Source organism: Rhipicephalus microplus, chromosome 4 (assembly GCF_043290135.1).
Source record: "Rhipicephalus microplus isolate Deutch F79 chromosome 4, USDA_Rmic, whole genome shotgun sequence".
NCBI classification, from domain to species: Eukaryota; Metazoa; Arthropoda; class Arachnida; order Ixodida; family Ixodidae; genus Rhipicephalus; species Rhipicephalus microplus.
In genome coordinates this window covers 158,070,872-158,086,955 of record NC_134703.1, presented here as the reverse complement: position 1 = coordinate 158,086,955, position 16,084 = coordinate 158,070,872, and the positions used below count along the sequence as shown (strand labels likewise).

At 47.4% G+C, this 16,084-nt stretch overlaps 1 protein-coding gene across 2 annotated transcripts in view; it reads left to right on the top strand.

Annotated features, from left to right (window-relative positions):
* Positions 1-16,084, top strand: part of LOC119172929 (nephrin) — a 383,863-nt gene that overhangs the window by 242,245 nt on the left and 125,534 nt on the right. For both annotated transcript variants that reach the window (XM_075893815.1, XM_075893814.1), the window contains exon 3: positions 12,416-12,680. In XM_075893815.1, the coding sequence (XP_075749930.1) occupies positions 12,416-12,680 (265 nt within the window). The remainder of the gene's footprint in view (positions 1-12,415; positions 12,681-16,084) is intronic.

The window sequence follows — 16,084 nt, the reverse complement described above, 5'->3', positions numbered from 1 at the left end:
GGTGATGCCAGTGAGGATGTCGAAGACTGGCTTGACCATTTCGACCGGGTTGCTGCCGTCAACGACTGGGACAATCGCCGTAAGTTGAAGAACGTGTATATCTCCCTCTTAGACGCGGCAAGAGTGTGGTATGAGAACCACGAAACTTCATTCACAAGTTGGCAGGAATTCCATCGGCAGCTTCGCGAGGCGTTCAGTAACCCCGAACGGAAAGAGAGAGTGGAGCAGGCACTTTCTTCGTGATTTCAAATGCCGAACGAGAGCGTCGCCATGTTTGTCGAAGAAATGTCGCGATTGTTTCGACTGGCTGACCCCCACATGCCAGAAGACAAGAAAGTGCGCCTGCTAATGCGAGGCGTGAAGGAGCAACATTTTGCGGGCCTTGTGCGCAACCCTCCTACGACTGTGCCCGAGTTCATACGTGAGGCCACAATTATGGAGCGCATGCTTCGGCAGCGGGTGTCGCAGTATGAGTGTCAGACGGCCATGTCCACTGCGTGCTCGCTTGTACCAGGAGGCGATAACAGGGAGGTCCTCACAGAACTCATACGGCAAGTTGTACGCGAAGAACTTCGGAAATTTCATGTAGCGCCCCCTCCCAGTAGCGCTGCTCTTACGGACGTCGTTCGTAACGAAATCAGGCAGTTCGTTCACTCCTCACCACCATCGCAAGTCGAACCTCCCACGCTTTCCTACGCGGATGCCCTACGCGCCTCTACGCCGTCGACGGCACATTTTGCTCATCAACCTACTGGGACCCGCAGACGCTTTCCAAGTCCAGCCCATCGCCTGCCTTCTCAGGCCGATTTTCGTCCTGGCCCGCGGAAGTCCACCGTCTGGCGTGCACCCGACAATCGTCCTTTGCGCTACCATTGTGGCGAAGTTGGACACATGTACCACGACTGTTACTACCGACGAATAGGCCTACGCGGATTCCACCCAGATGCACGTTGTCCACGCTATGGTGAGCGCCAACAAGAAATTGCGGATTACTTGGAAGGTAGTCATCACGCTCCTGTCCCGCCGCGACGACAGTCACGGTCACCATCACCCCGTCCGTCCACATCAACGCACCGCGCCCGATCCGCCTTTGGGTCCCCTGGTGTCAGTGGCGCAAGCCCACGCCGGGGAAACTGAAAACGGCGACCTCCGGAGGTGAGGCCGCTGTCACGCGAACCGACATATACCCTCCGCCGCTGCCTTACGACGTGCCGTTAAAGCCTGTTTATGAAACCGCCAACAGAACGTCCGCTGCCATTACCGTTTCCGTCGATAGCTGTCCGGTGACTGCGCTTGTTGACATGGGAGCTGATTACTCGGTGATGAATGCTTCATTGGCCACCCGTCTACACAAGGTGCTGACAACGTGGGACGGCCCTCAACTAACCACCGCTGGAGGACACCTCGTATCCCCTACAGGAAGGTGCACCACCAGGCTTCAGATTTGTGCGTCGGCTTTTGTAGCATCATTCCTTGTACTGCCCAATTGTTCTCGGCCGGTCATTTCGGGCAGGGAATTTCTGCAAGAGTATGGAGCGATAATTAATCTGCGTGATTTGTTCGTCAGTTTTGTTAACTGTGTTTCTCCAGATTCCGACATCGAGAACGAACATCGTGACGTGGCCTTACGCGTAGTCAATGATTGCATCACGTTGCCACCTCGCAGTAGTATCTTCGTGCTTGTTGAGTGTCCACGAGAGCAGTCGATTACGGGCATCGCCGAAAGTAACCTGACGTTATTGCTTGATCGGGAAGTGGCCATTGCTTGAAGTCTCGTTCAACTGCGAAATGGCCAGACTATGGTTTTAGTTACGAACTTCGGTGGCAAATTTTGGTAAACGCACAACCATAGCTCACTTGGAGACATTGGATGATTTGGACGCCTTCCCTTTGATTATGACGATCTCGACTGAGAACAGCTGCGATACTGACGTAACTAGTCGCCTCAACGTCAATCGCCAGTTGGAATAACCTAAGAAGGCAAGGCTCCTCCGTCTCCTCTCATCCTTTAATGACTGTTTTGCCACTACTTCGAAAGTCCGGCAGATGTTTTGTCGCTGTAACAATGGTTTAGACGCCATGTGATTAATATGCCGGTCCACTTTGACTTTCATCGACTCGAGTAGTTTCAATCAAGTAGAGTGGATTGAGCTTGTCGGCCCTATCGACGTCAGCTGAAACGCGAACAGCGGAGTGCGTGAAACATTAGATCAAGTACAGTGAGTGCAGTTCGCTCATCATCATTCACAAGCATCTGGTCTGACCGCGCTGCGCGATCACTCCAAATTCCGGCATTTGAGAGTCTCTTGTAGCTCTGATATACAAATCGAACCTAGAAATAAACGAAAACAATTGCGAAACGACCAAATTCATTCGGCAAGTCCACGACGACTACCATTTTCAACATATGAGCACATCAGCACACGAGCACAAGTGACAAAAAATAATCCCAGCATATCCACGGAGTGGATGGGGTGAAGCGTCCATCACTCCGTCTGCGTTTCCATCCATCCTTCCTTGTTGCTTCCGTCCACCCGAGCGTCCTTCTTTGCGTTCTTCTGTGCACCCGTTCGTGCGTCTCTCCGTCCGTGCGTCAAACAGACAGACAGACAGTCGATGGATGGACGCGGCCAGCGGATGATTCACGGTTTGCCAATAAAATCCTCGGAACCTTCGCCCCACTTATCTTGCTTAACTCCGTAGATATGCTGTGAGTACTTAATACATACGTGCATACATACAGGGGACGACCGATCCACGCCTTAAGGAGCTTCACCCCTAAAACATTTTATCGCTGAGTGCGCCTGTCAGTGGCGATGACTGGACGGTGCGCACTATAGCTTTGCTAACGCTTGTTCATTTCACACCGATAGTACATAACGCAAGTGAAATGGCGCAAGCTCATTGATTTATATGTGGGGTTTAACGTCCCAAAACCACCATATGATTATGAGAGACGCCGTAGTGGAGGGCTCCAGAAATTTCGACCACCTGGGGTTCTTAACGTGCACCTAAATCTGAGTACACGGGCCTACAACATTTCCGCCTCCATCGACATTGCAGCCGCCGCAGCCGGGATTCGATCCCGCGACCTGCGGGTCAGCAGCTGAATACCTTAGCCACTAGACCACCGCGGCGGGGCATGGCGCAAGCTCAGACAACGACTGAGTAAGCAAGGCTGAGAGCGCCACTTCAGTTGTCTTGCTCACTCCGTCCTTTCCTGAGTACGCGTTGTTCAACCTGTTTTGAATCAACGGACGTATCGTTCGAGCATTGTATCGAGAAGGCTTGCTCCGCTTTGCTTTCGTTATACCCTGCTAGCTGCGCAATAAAACTATACCCGATAGAATTGAAAGCTTCGATCAGGAATAATCAAAGGGCGATGTCCCATCGTTGCGTGCCTTGTTTCTTAGCATACTATAGCGTGCAGCAGAGCTATTGTTATATGTTATTGCTTAGGCACATACTAATAAAATCAAGTAAAAAATAAATTTGCCCTGCTCGCACTATAGCCATCGCAAGGCTGCGTCACAGCAGAACTGGTTGCAGCTTCTATTGGGAATTATCTGTAGAAAATGTTTTGGTGGTCATTCAGCGCCTGCTGCATGATTCATGATGACAATATTTTCTTTCTGTAACACACAGCGAACTTATTGGGGCGTCATTCATGTGTTTGTTTACATTTATTACCCTAAAAAAACAGTAAGGATACTCATTAGGCTACAAGTGACGACTTACGTGCTTTTTAGATTTTTTTAACGAATTAATGTTCTGCTAGATCACGGCACTGACACACCTTGGGCATGTGAATGCCATGAAACTAAACCGAAAATTGGAGGGCACTTTGTAAATTTCCGAATACATATGTTCAGCGAAGGCCTGTGGTGATTCGAATGGAGGTGCCATGTTCCTTTATAGTGTATTTTAAAATGCGCAAGATTTCTTTGCGTACTGCAGGCACCTTGAAAGTCTATCTATCTATCTATCTATCTATCTATCTATCTATCTATCTATCTATCTATCTATCTATCTATCTATCTATCTATCTATCTATCTATCTATCTATCTATCTATCTATCTATCTAGCCGCCTACGTCTGGGTGCTCTCGTCATCACCTTTTCAACTTGAGGTAAACCAAAATTAGCATTGGAGGGTAAGATAGTCTCACAAACATGAATAATTTGTCAGGACATGAAAAATGTGGCAATCCCGTTGCCTACGTCACGAAACTCTTTTCGTCAGACGCGTGGCATAGACCTGCAGGCGAGTATGTGTGACAGGTTGATTGAATGTTATCTATTCAGGAACGGCGAAAACAGATATACGCGTAATTTTAACGCATGAGCCTTTAAAAAAAAGCTGCTTTGACGGCTTTGACAAGACAAATGCAAAGAATAGATGTCAGGGTCCCGGCAGGAATCGCTCCCCAGCCCTCTGAATGGCAGGGCATTATACTACCACAGATAAACGCCAGGTATCAGGAATATTTTTTTCAGTAAACCCTTATGTTCGTAAGTATAACCAACTGTGGTTGCAGTGCCGCTGTCAAAATTTGATAATCATTACTTACGTACTCCGACAATACAGCTGTTATGTCGCGTTAACGTCAACTGTAGTTACGTGCCATCCACTGAAGTTGATATATGTATATAGCAGTGTACAAGGCTATCATCCTTGCAAGCACGAGCGCTTAATACCAGCTCATGGCTTCCGGTGGTGCTAATATCCATTTTGCAGCTGACATCGTTACGCATCTGTAAACAACTGGTTATATAAAACGTATGCGGCTGTTGAACCTTGCCCGTGCGTGCATTTGTAAAGCGCTTTAGCGCAACATTGTAATGTTTCGCACAATTAAAAATTGGAACAATCACCTTCCATTCGTGTGCTTCACATAATATCGATTCGCAATATACGTGAGATATGCCTTTTTTTCACTTTTTACGCCGTTTCTTAAATCAGGTGATATATGAGAGGGCAAGGCGACCTCATTTGGCACCGTTACAAAACCCGGGTGAACGAACGCCAACATAAGGCATTAAAGGATTTAGTCCTAAAGCTTTATTTTTGTAGCATGAACGTTCACGGTACGGTAGTGCCATTTCCTTGAACGACAGTATCAAGCTAACGCTAAACTAAACTTGCCTTATATAAGGGCAGTAATTGTACACAATATCGAAATATTGATACTTTGCCTTTGTGGCTACCATGTACATTCTCTCTTTGAATTATAACGGTAGTATCTCTTTTTACGCGCCTTAATAGCATTGCGATTAATGTTTTCCTTTAGTATTTACTAATGCCGAGTCACTCGCACAGTGGCGGCTGTGCTATAGTGGTTTTATGGCAGCTGTAGTTAGAAGTAATTCATTTTTATGGCCTTCTGCGCATCTGGGTGAAGAGGTAAATGATGTTCACTTTGTTGTACTCATCGCTACAGCGCGCTGCGTCTCGGTAAATACGGGATGGAAACTTTTCGAGCCCATTTACTCTGTAACCTCACGATAAACTCACTAGTAGATGCTGTTTCTAGCTTGTGCTCGGAATTCTTTACCCAGACATTTTTGCCCAGGGAACCATGATACGCGCAAGGCGATGCAGGTCTGCGACTGCAACTTTCTTTTCTGTGTCCAAATCGCACGTGTCCTTTGTGAGCTTGCTTTCTTGTGGCCGGGCTAGCTGGAATCAGAACTTCGTCATCAAGGGCTGCCAGAGCTTACTAAGAGAAACAGTCGCAGGCAGCAGTCTGTATTGCTGCTTTCTGCAATGTTGCGGTATTATTGATTTATTTTACTATTTTTACAGCACAGATGCAGTGACCGAGGTCTGCCGTGTGTCGTAGACAGGAAAATTATAATAATGAGGAGCCGTACTAAAGTGCCTATTCGGGCCGGTTGGTGCATGACGAGCGAAGCTAAAAACAGTACGAAACACGAGACAGTGAAAGAGGAACAGCGCTTCGCCCGTCTCATTCACTGTGCCTTGTTTCGCGCTGTTTCTGGCTTCGTTAATCACGACCCGCCACGGTAGTTATACTGCCCGTGGTGCTCGGCTGGGGAATCGGAGGTCGCTGGAAGGAACTCCGGCCATGGCGGCCGCATTTTCGACGGAGGTGGAAATGCTCGAGATCCGTGTACTTAAATTTAGATGCACGTCAAAGAACCCCAGGTTGAGGGAATTTCCGGAGTCTTCCACTACGGCGTTTCTCATAATCCCAAGATCACGGGTTGACATTGCGCTTTATTACGGTATCTGGCACCGTGAAACAGGGAGGAGCAAAAATAAGTGAAAAAGTGGACGAATTCGTGTTGACAGTGACAACTAATTTTATCGTTCACCTAAAAAGAAAAAGAAAACTGCTCTTTGACGTCCTCCTTCCCTCCAGTTTTTTTGTTGAAAATCCCACTGCCGCGCAATTCACGGCTAATTCCCCGTGATAGGATCAGCCCCTCCTCTTGGGTCCAACCAACCAATGAGTGATCGGTGAATGATCTCGATTAAATATGCCAGTTCCACGCTACGTTCGTTCCAATTTCTTTGGTGCTCGAGTTGACAAAATGCGACTTCTGACTTTTGTAGAAAGAGAAGCACTACGTTTTTAAGAACGTAGTGCTTCTGTAAACATGTAAGAAGCACTTACTTATTTAATTCCCAGTCTTTTCAACAAACATACCCAGGTTATAGAAATCGCGCAAAAATCTTTGTCTCTGAAATCTTTCAAAAAGTATATCAAAGCCTACATTTTATTCTGTCCTCAAGATTGATAAGTTCTGTATATAGCTGTCTTATGTTTCTCTGGTTTCGTTATTTGTAGTGTTATGACTCTTTCTTCATTACTGTACAAGTATGTACTCCATTTACTCTGTACAAAAACAATGTTACGAATGCATTATTGGTGTGTTATATTGTATTTCTTTGACCATGCTCTTGAGTGGTGCTTTCGGGTACTTGGGTCCCGTCAGGCAGAGGACATCTGCATTTTGCCCTTGTATCCGAGACATACATTTGTCTGAAACAAATAAAGACAACAACAACAACAACGTTTACGCCATAGCCTACCTAAAACGGTTTCTAAAGGGCCAACCGCATACACGTGATTTTCTAGTGATAGCGACGCGCGACGGCGACAAAAATTGCTTCATCGCGCCGTATCGTCGTTACGGCTGCAACCACAAGTAGACGACAAAGTGTATGTGTTGCTAGATTGAATACTGTCGCGTGCATGCTCACAAATTGCGAAAAGAAATTTAAACGTAGGTCGACGACGTTATGCCATATTTAATAATGACTTGAGGGGCATAAGAAAGCCAAAAAAGCGTTACGTGGCCTTTTTTCGCAGTGTTTGAACTAACCGTGACAGGATGCCTAGATACGTACGCTACGATGGCTACAACACACTCCCCATAATTTTGTCACACTGAAGCACTCTACCATAATTGTCACAAGCGGCCATCTAATACTAAAAACAAACCTTCGGTGAGAATATTTACTACAAAATACGGCCGCTATCTGAGTCTCCGCGTGAGATGCGAATGTAAAAAAGGTAGTCGATACCTTGCATTCCTTGAAGTACTCGTGGATAACAAGCATTGAGAGCAAATCACAGCCAAACCGAGGATTAGGGGTGCAGCCATGTTGCCGGAAATCGCCACGCTGGCTTCCGGGCGACAACAAGCTATTTTTTTTTTAGTTCTCAAGAAACGCGTAACGTTACAAGCGGCGGCGACGGATGGACCTCCGCGATTGCAAATCTCATCGCTCATCGCTGTCGTTTGTCGCTGTCGCTGGAAAATCGTGTGGATACGATTGGGCCTTAAATGCGTTTTATACCTGGAATCGAGAGTTCGATCCCTCTTTCCGGCAGTTTTTGCATATTGAGCGTTCATACATTGTTAAGCATTTACTAATCACCACTACAACCGTCGGAAACAGCTTTTATTTCCGCTCCAGTATCATTTTTGACCGTGAATTCACTTCCCACAAATCATATTTGTACAACGTTTACTGGAGCCGCTGAATGTACATATCTGCGAAATAACATGGTCTAGCGACAATTGGCACCCTGTGGATATCCAATGTCACATTTTGCTAACAATGCGCAAAAGAAATTCCCTGTAACACTCTAGATGGTATATAATAAAAACACGTACAGGGGATCAAAAAACAAAACAAAAACGGAATTAATGCTATACAGATGCATCACAGTTTGACGCAAAATCAGCTGTTGGTGTATTTAGCCCGAATATAAATTGATCATATTCCCTTCGTCTGCCTTTGTTTCACGCTCATGGCTGAATTTCTGGCAGTATGGGTGTGCACGCGGTAGTTTTCAATATAGCAACAATGACAATTTTTCGCCTAATTATGATTGCAGCAGTAACGACACAACAGTGCGACGAGGCAAGTTTTTTGCTGTTGCGCGTCTCACGAAAGCTAAACATCGAATTTGCATGTGCTCTTATAATAACATAGTCTCTGTGTCTCCGCGCTACACTTTCTTTTAGTGCTGATTCGCACATAAGAAAGATGTTTTGTGCATTATTACCCACAAAATTTCAGAATACTTTGACTAGTTTGGGCACCTTGGCATAAAGGGCTGTTCCTAAACGAAATGGCCAATCCTTTAGCGAGGTCATCAAAAAGTGGGCCACTATTACCGTGTTTTCCACCATCCCCTTTTGTGACGGCTGCGTGATTTTACAGGCATGACAATGTGTAAAGCTGGCCAGGTACAGCTCTGGCGAATTCCACCGAATATCAGCTGTTTTCATATTCTTGCGGCGATATATTTGTGAAACACGTCGACTAGAAGTGACTGTTACGAGGCTTCGGGTGCTGTTACTGAATTTCTACCAATGCAGGTTTAGCCAGGCATTTCTTATGGTATGTACATGCTTAGGCTGTGTAACTTTTATATGCTATGGAAGCGGAAGCGGTGAGCTCGCCAGTAGAAGAAGAGAACGATGGACACAGGAAAGCTCACGACTTGCGCTCAGCGGGTGCTCATAATCAGTCGTGGTGGAGTCTTAAAAGGATTAGGATCTTTTAAAGATGATAACCTTTCTTCGGGACCTTCGACGCAAAAATTTAGGTCTGTCTGTACATTTGCCTGATTGTCCACCCTTAACAGTACTCTAAACTGCACCAAAGTCACGAAATGATACTCCAAACGGCCGACCTCCTCCGCAGCGCCCACCAATATCGCTCAAAGTTCAGCGTTCATACTTGCGCGATTGTCAATTAAAAAGCAATTATTGCGCATATCTGAGACACCATAAAAACACGTCAACAATATGTATGTGTATTTTTTACTAGAAAAGGCATACAGAAGTAATTTTAAGGACCGTAGCCTTTATAACTCTGCGCTGGCCATGCAACGCTTGTACAAAATGGAAAGTGTTTCCAACGCTTCGCTAACACGACACGGTGGTGCCACCTACCCGTCGCCTTGCGTTCTACACCTTATCACCTCAAAGACGGGCGCGCGTGGCGCGCGCCCTATTTTCCAGGATAACTGCCAGATAGCGCTTATGTCTCGCGTGTGACGTGACTTGATGCGCTCGTTCGCCTTCACTGCACGCTCGAGGCACTCAAAAACAGTGCCTCCGTTCACAAATTTTCTTGTGCAGAACATCAAATAAACGTTTTGTTCTCTCTCTCCAGACGCAAAGCTATCGTCTTTCGACGACATTTGTGGTGTACAATGCAGATACGGGGCCAAATTTGTTTATCAGTGTCTCGCCTGCGTCTCCGAGGATGTCAGCGGGGCAGCAGGCCCAGACACCTACAATGAAAACACGAGTGGTCTTCGAGCAGTTCAGAACATGCCCCTGACACACGACGCGTGCAGCTCGCAGTAAAAAATAACGAAAATTGCTCCACTCCACACGCTCATGAAGAGCACTCGTGTTCTCCCATCTGAAAACACATTCTGGTCACACTGGTACCCTTGATTTTCAGGCGAGTGATGCATTTTAGTCATGTGTAGAAGCACTCAAAAGGTTTACGTGTACCTTTTTTTTTCAAGGAGCACGATGAGACAAGTCGACTAATTAAGAGTCTAATTTGATATGTGGGGTTTAATGTCCCAAAACCACCAAATGATTTTGAGAGACGCCGTAGTGGAGGGCTCCGGAAATTTTGACCACCTGGGGTTCTTTAACGTGCACTCAAATCTGGGCATACGGGCCTACAGCATTTCCGCCTCCATCGAAAATGCAGCCGCCGCAGCCGGGATTTGATCCCGTGACCTGCGGGTGAGCAGCCGAGTACCTTATCCTTTAGGCCACCGCGGCGGGGCTAATTGATTAAGAGTCTAAGGTCTTTGATCTGGACGATTCCTCGAAGTTTATTAGCTGCCCTTATGCAAGGGCAAACACATGTTGACGTGACGAGAACGCAAGTTTGAAGTGCTCTCGACGGGTTACCAGCCGCTTGGTACATACATAACGCCGTGAACAACAATAAAGCAATTGGTGCCGTTGTAGTGTGATGGTTATGACGTTTATTTCGGTGCGTGGTGCTGCCAATTCCATTCCCGTTGCATGCGTAATAGGTTGCAAATATCAAGTTTGTTGGCAAATACCTCGTTATCTATTTTCTAACATGTCCTAACAATAATTTCTTTCAAGAAGTGTCTGTGCCAAGCATGTATTGCGCAGTTGTTTTCGTAAGTCGGCATGCATGCTAGCGGAAGCACCTATACGGCTCCATCTAGATATGAAAACCCTAAATGCACTGTAGACTCTTCAAGTGCGCAGCTGAATTGAGCTGCTGTAGAAAGTCATCACTGCTGCGTTGCCACGGCATTTTTGTTCAGTGCTGCGTGTGACGGGCCGAATCACATCGTCTTCTATGGACCTACAAGGCAATGGAGTACTCTTGAAGGCTCCTGATACCTATCTCGCCCCGACTTGAGGCTGCATTGGAAGTACCTTCCGGACAGGACGCCGAATACAGTGTCACGATCAATGCTCGGCTACAGAAAACATGAGCGAACTTGTGAAGTGTTCTGCACCACGACTTTACTGTGTATTTCAAAAGTGGAGACCACCGTGGCGGGGCGCGACCTGAGTACGCTAAAGCCTCCTTTTAAAAGGGGTTCTATGCGGTACCTTTAGAATGCGTGCTGCGACACCAGCACAAAACTTCCTAAAATGCCTGAACCCGTTCACTGTGTGGTAAACGGCGCTTGTCAGAAGAACCCGAAGTGATGAAAGGTCCGCGCAATTGAATACGGGCCCGTGTTGTGACTGCCTTTGGTTTGTATAATTTCTAACCTCTCTGCGCTTGCACTCAAAGTAGAGGTGACCTAGCTTCATTTAGCGATGACCTATAGGAACTAACCGTAATTAATCAACGTAGAAACAACTTAGTATTACCCAGCTAAGACTTGGATTTCGGCTAGAAGCAATCACGTTAGTCTTCATAATCGTCCATTTTCACTGTTTCAAGGCTTGCGAGGCTTAGTGCAATATTCGCCATTTTGTAGGCGCTTGCTCCTTAAGCTCACACGCTGTGTGTCAAGCGGCCGCCGGCATGTGAACCATGCAGTGTTTCCAGTGTGCACTTCTCCGGTCGCCGCTGAAGGTCGCCGCTATGGTCACCTCTCCGGCGGTTCTAAGAATGCTCACTAGATGGCGCACAGCTACCAGAGGCGTCGGTTTTCGATGGCACGTGAGCTCGCCTCCTCGCGACTACGTACACTTTGTAGGCACGGCAGCGCCTGACAAATTCCTACGATGAGTTATACACGGATACCAATATCCTCCTAACCCCCTCATCGGCCTCCTCTCCACCCCGTTGAAGAACGCCTGATAGCTCCACGTCTGTCATTCATGAGCGTAAGGCATTTGTCTGATGGCCGCGGCCAGTATGGCATAAAGGGGCAGGTGGTGTACGTGCCGATTGACGTGCCCAACACTTTGCAGTGTCGGCTGCGGAACCTGCCCCAGAACGCTGCGTTCGACAAACACATCATGCGCCAATTCGTTAACTAGCCGTCCTACGGAAATGGTCTCGCCAAGAAACGCTTCTTGCGCCTCTGAGCAGGTTTCGTTAACATCAATCACTTTTTGGATATGGCGGTGATTGTTTTATACTACTTGTGCTGACATTTTACTTGAATTCACAAACTGCAAAGTGTGCAGAAAATGTTTTCCTTTTGGATCTTATGATATCTTCTTGACATAATGAAAAGAATTATGATTGCATGGTGTAAATAATACTTTATTATGTCCGTCAGATGAAGCCAAGAACAACCAGTCGATCAATCAGCTGATCAAAAAATGAACTAGCCAGATATTTATTGATTAAATTGATAGACTAATTGATCTGTTGGTTGGTTGACTGATTGAAGTAGCCGGCAATGACTGAAGATCGACACGAACAATTCACCGCCGCTTGTGCCCGCAGGTGTGGAAGGACGACGCCTGGGAGGCCCGCTTCAGCCTTCGTCCCGTGGGTCTGGTGCTTTCCTCGCTGCGTGCCGACCAGCACGGCGTGTACATGTGCCGCGTCGACTTCCGTCAGGCGCAGACGCTGAACCGACTGGTGCGCCTCACTGTCACCGTGCCGCCTCGTGCCGTAGTCATCCGCGACAGCCGGGGCAGGCCGCTAAACGGAAGCGTCACTGCCATCGACGGACAGTCGCTCTCGCTGCTCTGCACGGCGCCAGGAGGTGAGTGTGTGTGGTTGCGAAAGTTTTACGCTTGCTTGGTTTGGGCGCATAAAACCGCACACACTACCAAGTGTACTCTTTCAGTCCTGCCATCATGTTTATACCCGCCTTGAACGACATGTAACCGAGTGGTGATTCTCAAAAAAGGTGAATTATATGATGATGGGCAAAATTAGTTTCAGTGGTCATATGCAGAGACCCAAGATAAGGGGCCAGGACCACCACGATTGAGAGCGCATGGCAGCACACGATATAAACATGAATGACAGAAAGACATAGGCTGCACAAAGGACATTAGAATAGACAATTCAAGCGGTGTTCTTTGTCATCTATTTTTCGTTGATGGATGCCACGACATGGTGTCAAGATAAGCCAGCTGTGTCATCTGTAAGTGTTGAGCTGCGCTTAAGAAACTGACGCTGTCGTCAATGTAAAACAGCCTTAAGCATCACGTGGACGCAGCTACCGCGCAAGCCTCCAGTCTGATTTCAAATAGGGAGGAAGATACATGAAAAGGAATCACCATGATTTGTCGGTCCTAAGCTTAACTGGACTCTGCATTGTGTATATAAAGCGTACCGAGGCGTCGAGCCATACAAAGCAATACTGGCTCCATAATCACGATTTCCTATTACGACAGAGTGTATCGCAAGAGAAAAGTCTAGTCTATAGTCGATCACTAGGCAAACTTTTAGCGAAATAAGATGGTTTTTCCTTAAACAGACACTTTTTTTAAAAAAATTATTGTGCATTTCGCCCATTGTAAATCATAGAGGGCTGTCATAGAAACCTGTAGAAGAGAGGGGGAATAAGGAGAGTGCTGCCATGTCTTCGTTCTTGCGTAAAAACAAAATTTCTTTGGAATATTGAACAGCTGTTGGGCCTTTTCGCCAGAAAATAATTGCCTTCGTCTTGTCAAAATCTTATATGCTGTCAGTTACAGAGCAGAGGGGGGGAAAAGCATGCATACCCCGCCTGTACAACGCGTGCATATCTAAATGGAAAAAATTGACTCCGTAACTACATGTTAAACTGCAAATGTCGTCGAAAGACGATAGTCTTGCGTGTGGAGAGTGTGAACAAAATGTTTATTTGATGTTCTGTGGGGGAAAATCTGTGAATCATATTCTGGAAGCGCTGCGTTAGAGTATCGATCCATGCAGCACACCGAGGCACGTTAGACACGAGCGCTACCTGGCACTTATCTTCGAAAACGAAGGAAGGCGTGCGCGCCGACGGAGAGTGATGCTCGCCTGTCTCGAGGCGATAACGTGTAGAACGCAAAGCGACAGGCAGGTGCCACCACCGTGTCATCTTAGCAGAGCGTTGGAAACACTTGCCTTTTAAATGCGAGGCATTTTTTAGCGAACTTCGAAGAATTTGAGCGCATCATCTATCTATCTAGCCGCTTACGACTTTTAGCTCTCCTGGCCGTCCCAATGTATGTATCGATACCAAACGTGTATGTCATAACATGACTGCATTACGAGCATAAGTGACTAGTCATAACATGAAAATCATGACATGTATGTCATGAATGTCATGATTTACAATTCATGGTATTGCTGCTCTTGCGGTGGTTTCGTTCACATGACAAGTTGCAAAACTGGTACGGTATGACGTGACTGCATGAGGAACACAAGCGATGGACCCTACCATGAAAATCATGACATATGTGTTATGTAACAACATGGCTACATGTCATATTTATGATGCGCTCACGGCCATTTCGCTAGCTTTGCATATACCAAAGTTGGTATTACGGGCCGTGAATGAATGACGAAGGTATGTAGCTTTCCTCTTCTCCTTCTTTTTTCTCTTACTTCCTCTATGCCTCCTATTCCCGAAGGAGCAGGCAGGCTTTGTGCCTCTATAGGTGGTAGTTGTCAGCCTGTTCCTTCCCTGTTTTCGCTGTCTTCGTGTTCTCTATGTACTCAAACCAAATAAATGAATAAATGACTGATACAAACATGATAATCATGAGATGCGTGTGATGTGAAAGATGACTACATGCCGCGCTCATGATGTGCTCACGGCCGTTTCACTAGCTTCACATAAATCAAATTTGGTATTCCAGGACGTGAATGGATGACGAAGGTATGTGAGTGGTGCAAACATAATGACTAGGAGATGCATGTGATGTAGCAACATGACTTCATGCCACCCTCATTATGCGCTCGCGGCCATTTCGCTAGCTCCACATATGCCGAACTTGGTGTTACGTGGCGTCAATGAATGACGAAGGTATATGACTGGTGCAGGCATGATAATCATCAGGTGCATGCCATGTAACAACATGACTACACGCATGCCAAACTCATGATGCGCTCGCAGTCATTTCGTTAGCTTGACACATACCAAGGTTGGTACCACCTTCTTCCTGCATCCACCCCGGAATCCTCGGAAGAAGCGGCGATCGCGCTTGCCCTCGCACACACTGATGCCCGGTACGTCCTTTGCGACTCGAAAACCGCGATCCTAAATTTCGCGCGAGGACGAGTCCACGAGAGCGCTTTCAGAATTCTCAGCTCGCCCACCAAAAACCCGGCCCGCCATGTGGAGCTGATCTGGGTGCCTGCGCACTCTGGAAATCCCGGCAACGAAGCCGCCAATGACCACGCCCGAGGTCTCATCAACCGGGCGGCGGCGGAATCGGAGTCGGGCTCTTCCAGGGAGCGCATGCATTCGTTCAACGAGATCACCCAGTCATATCGCGCCGAACGCCAGCTATACCCACCACCCCACCAATCCCTCAAAAATTTTCACCAAATATTATGGCGTCGCCTTCAGACCCGCACCCTTCCCTCCCCCTATTTTCTTTCCCGCATTTACCCGGGAGCGTACGCCCCGTCCTGTGCTCAATGCACTCACCCCCACGCTACCCTTACCCACATTCTCATGGAATGCCCGGCGGACCCTCCCCCGCGGGGCCCGGAGCCACTGACCACATGGGAGGAATGGGAGACCTTGCTGCGCTCGACGGACCCGGCCAAGCAGAAAATCGCCACTGACCGGGCCGCCCACGTCATGGAACTGCACGAACTCATGAACACATAGCGCAGTGGGGTCGTGCGGGGACCCTGGGACGTAAGTGCCCAAATTCCTTGGTCTAATAAAGTTTTACCTCCTCCTCCTCCAAGGTTGGTATTATGCCTAGTTCACACTGAAACATCCGCTTTCTACAGCGACTGAAATTCCCCTGCCGCCGAAACGCAGCGTCATACGCACTGGACGCGCCCCGCGCCGCCGAATATGCCATCTACTACGGGGCGAACGCGGGATGGATGCGCTGTCACCCGGTTGTTGTCGCGGCTCGCAAACGCTACTACGCTATCCGGTGGTGTATACTTCGACGATTCTCATACACAAGAAGCAAGAAAGGACAGTACTGCTTACTCTTCTGG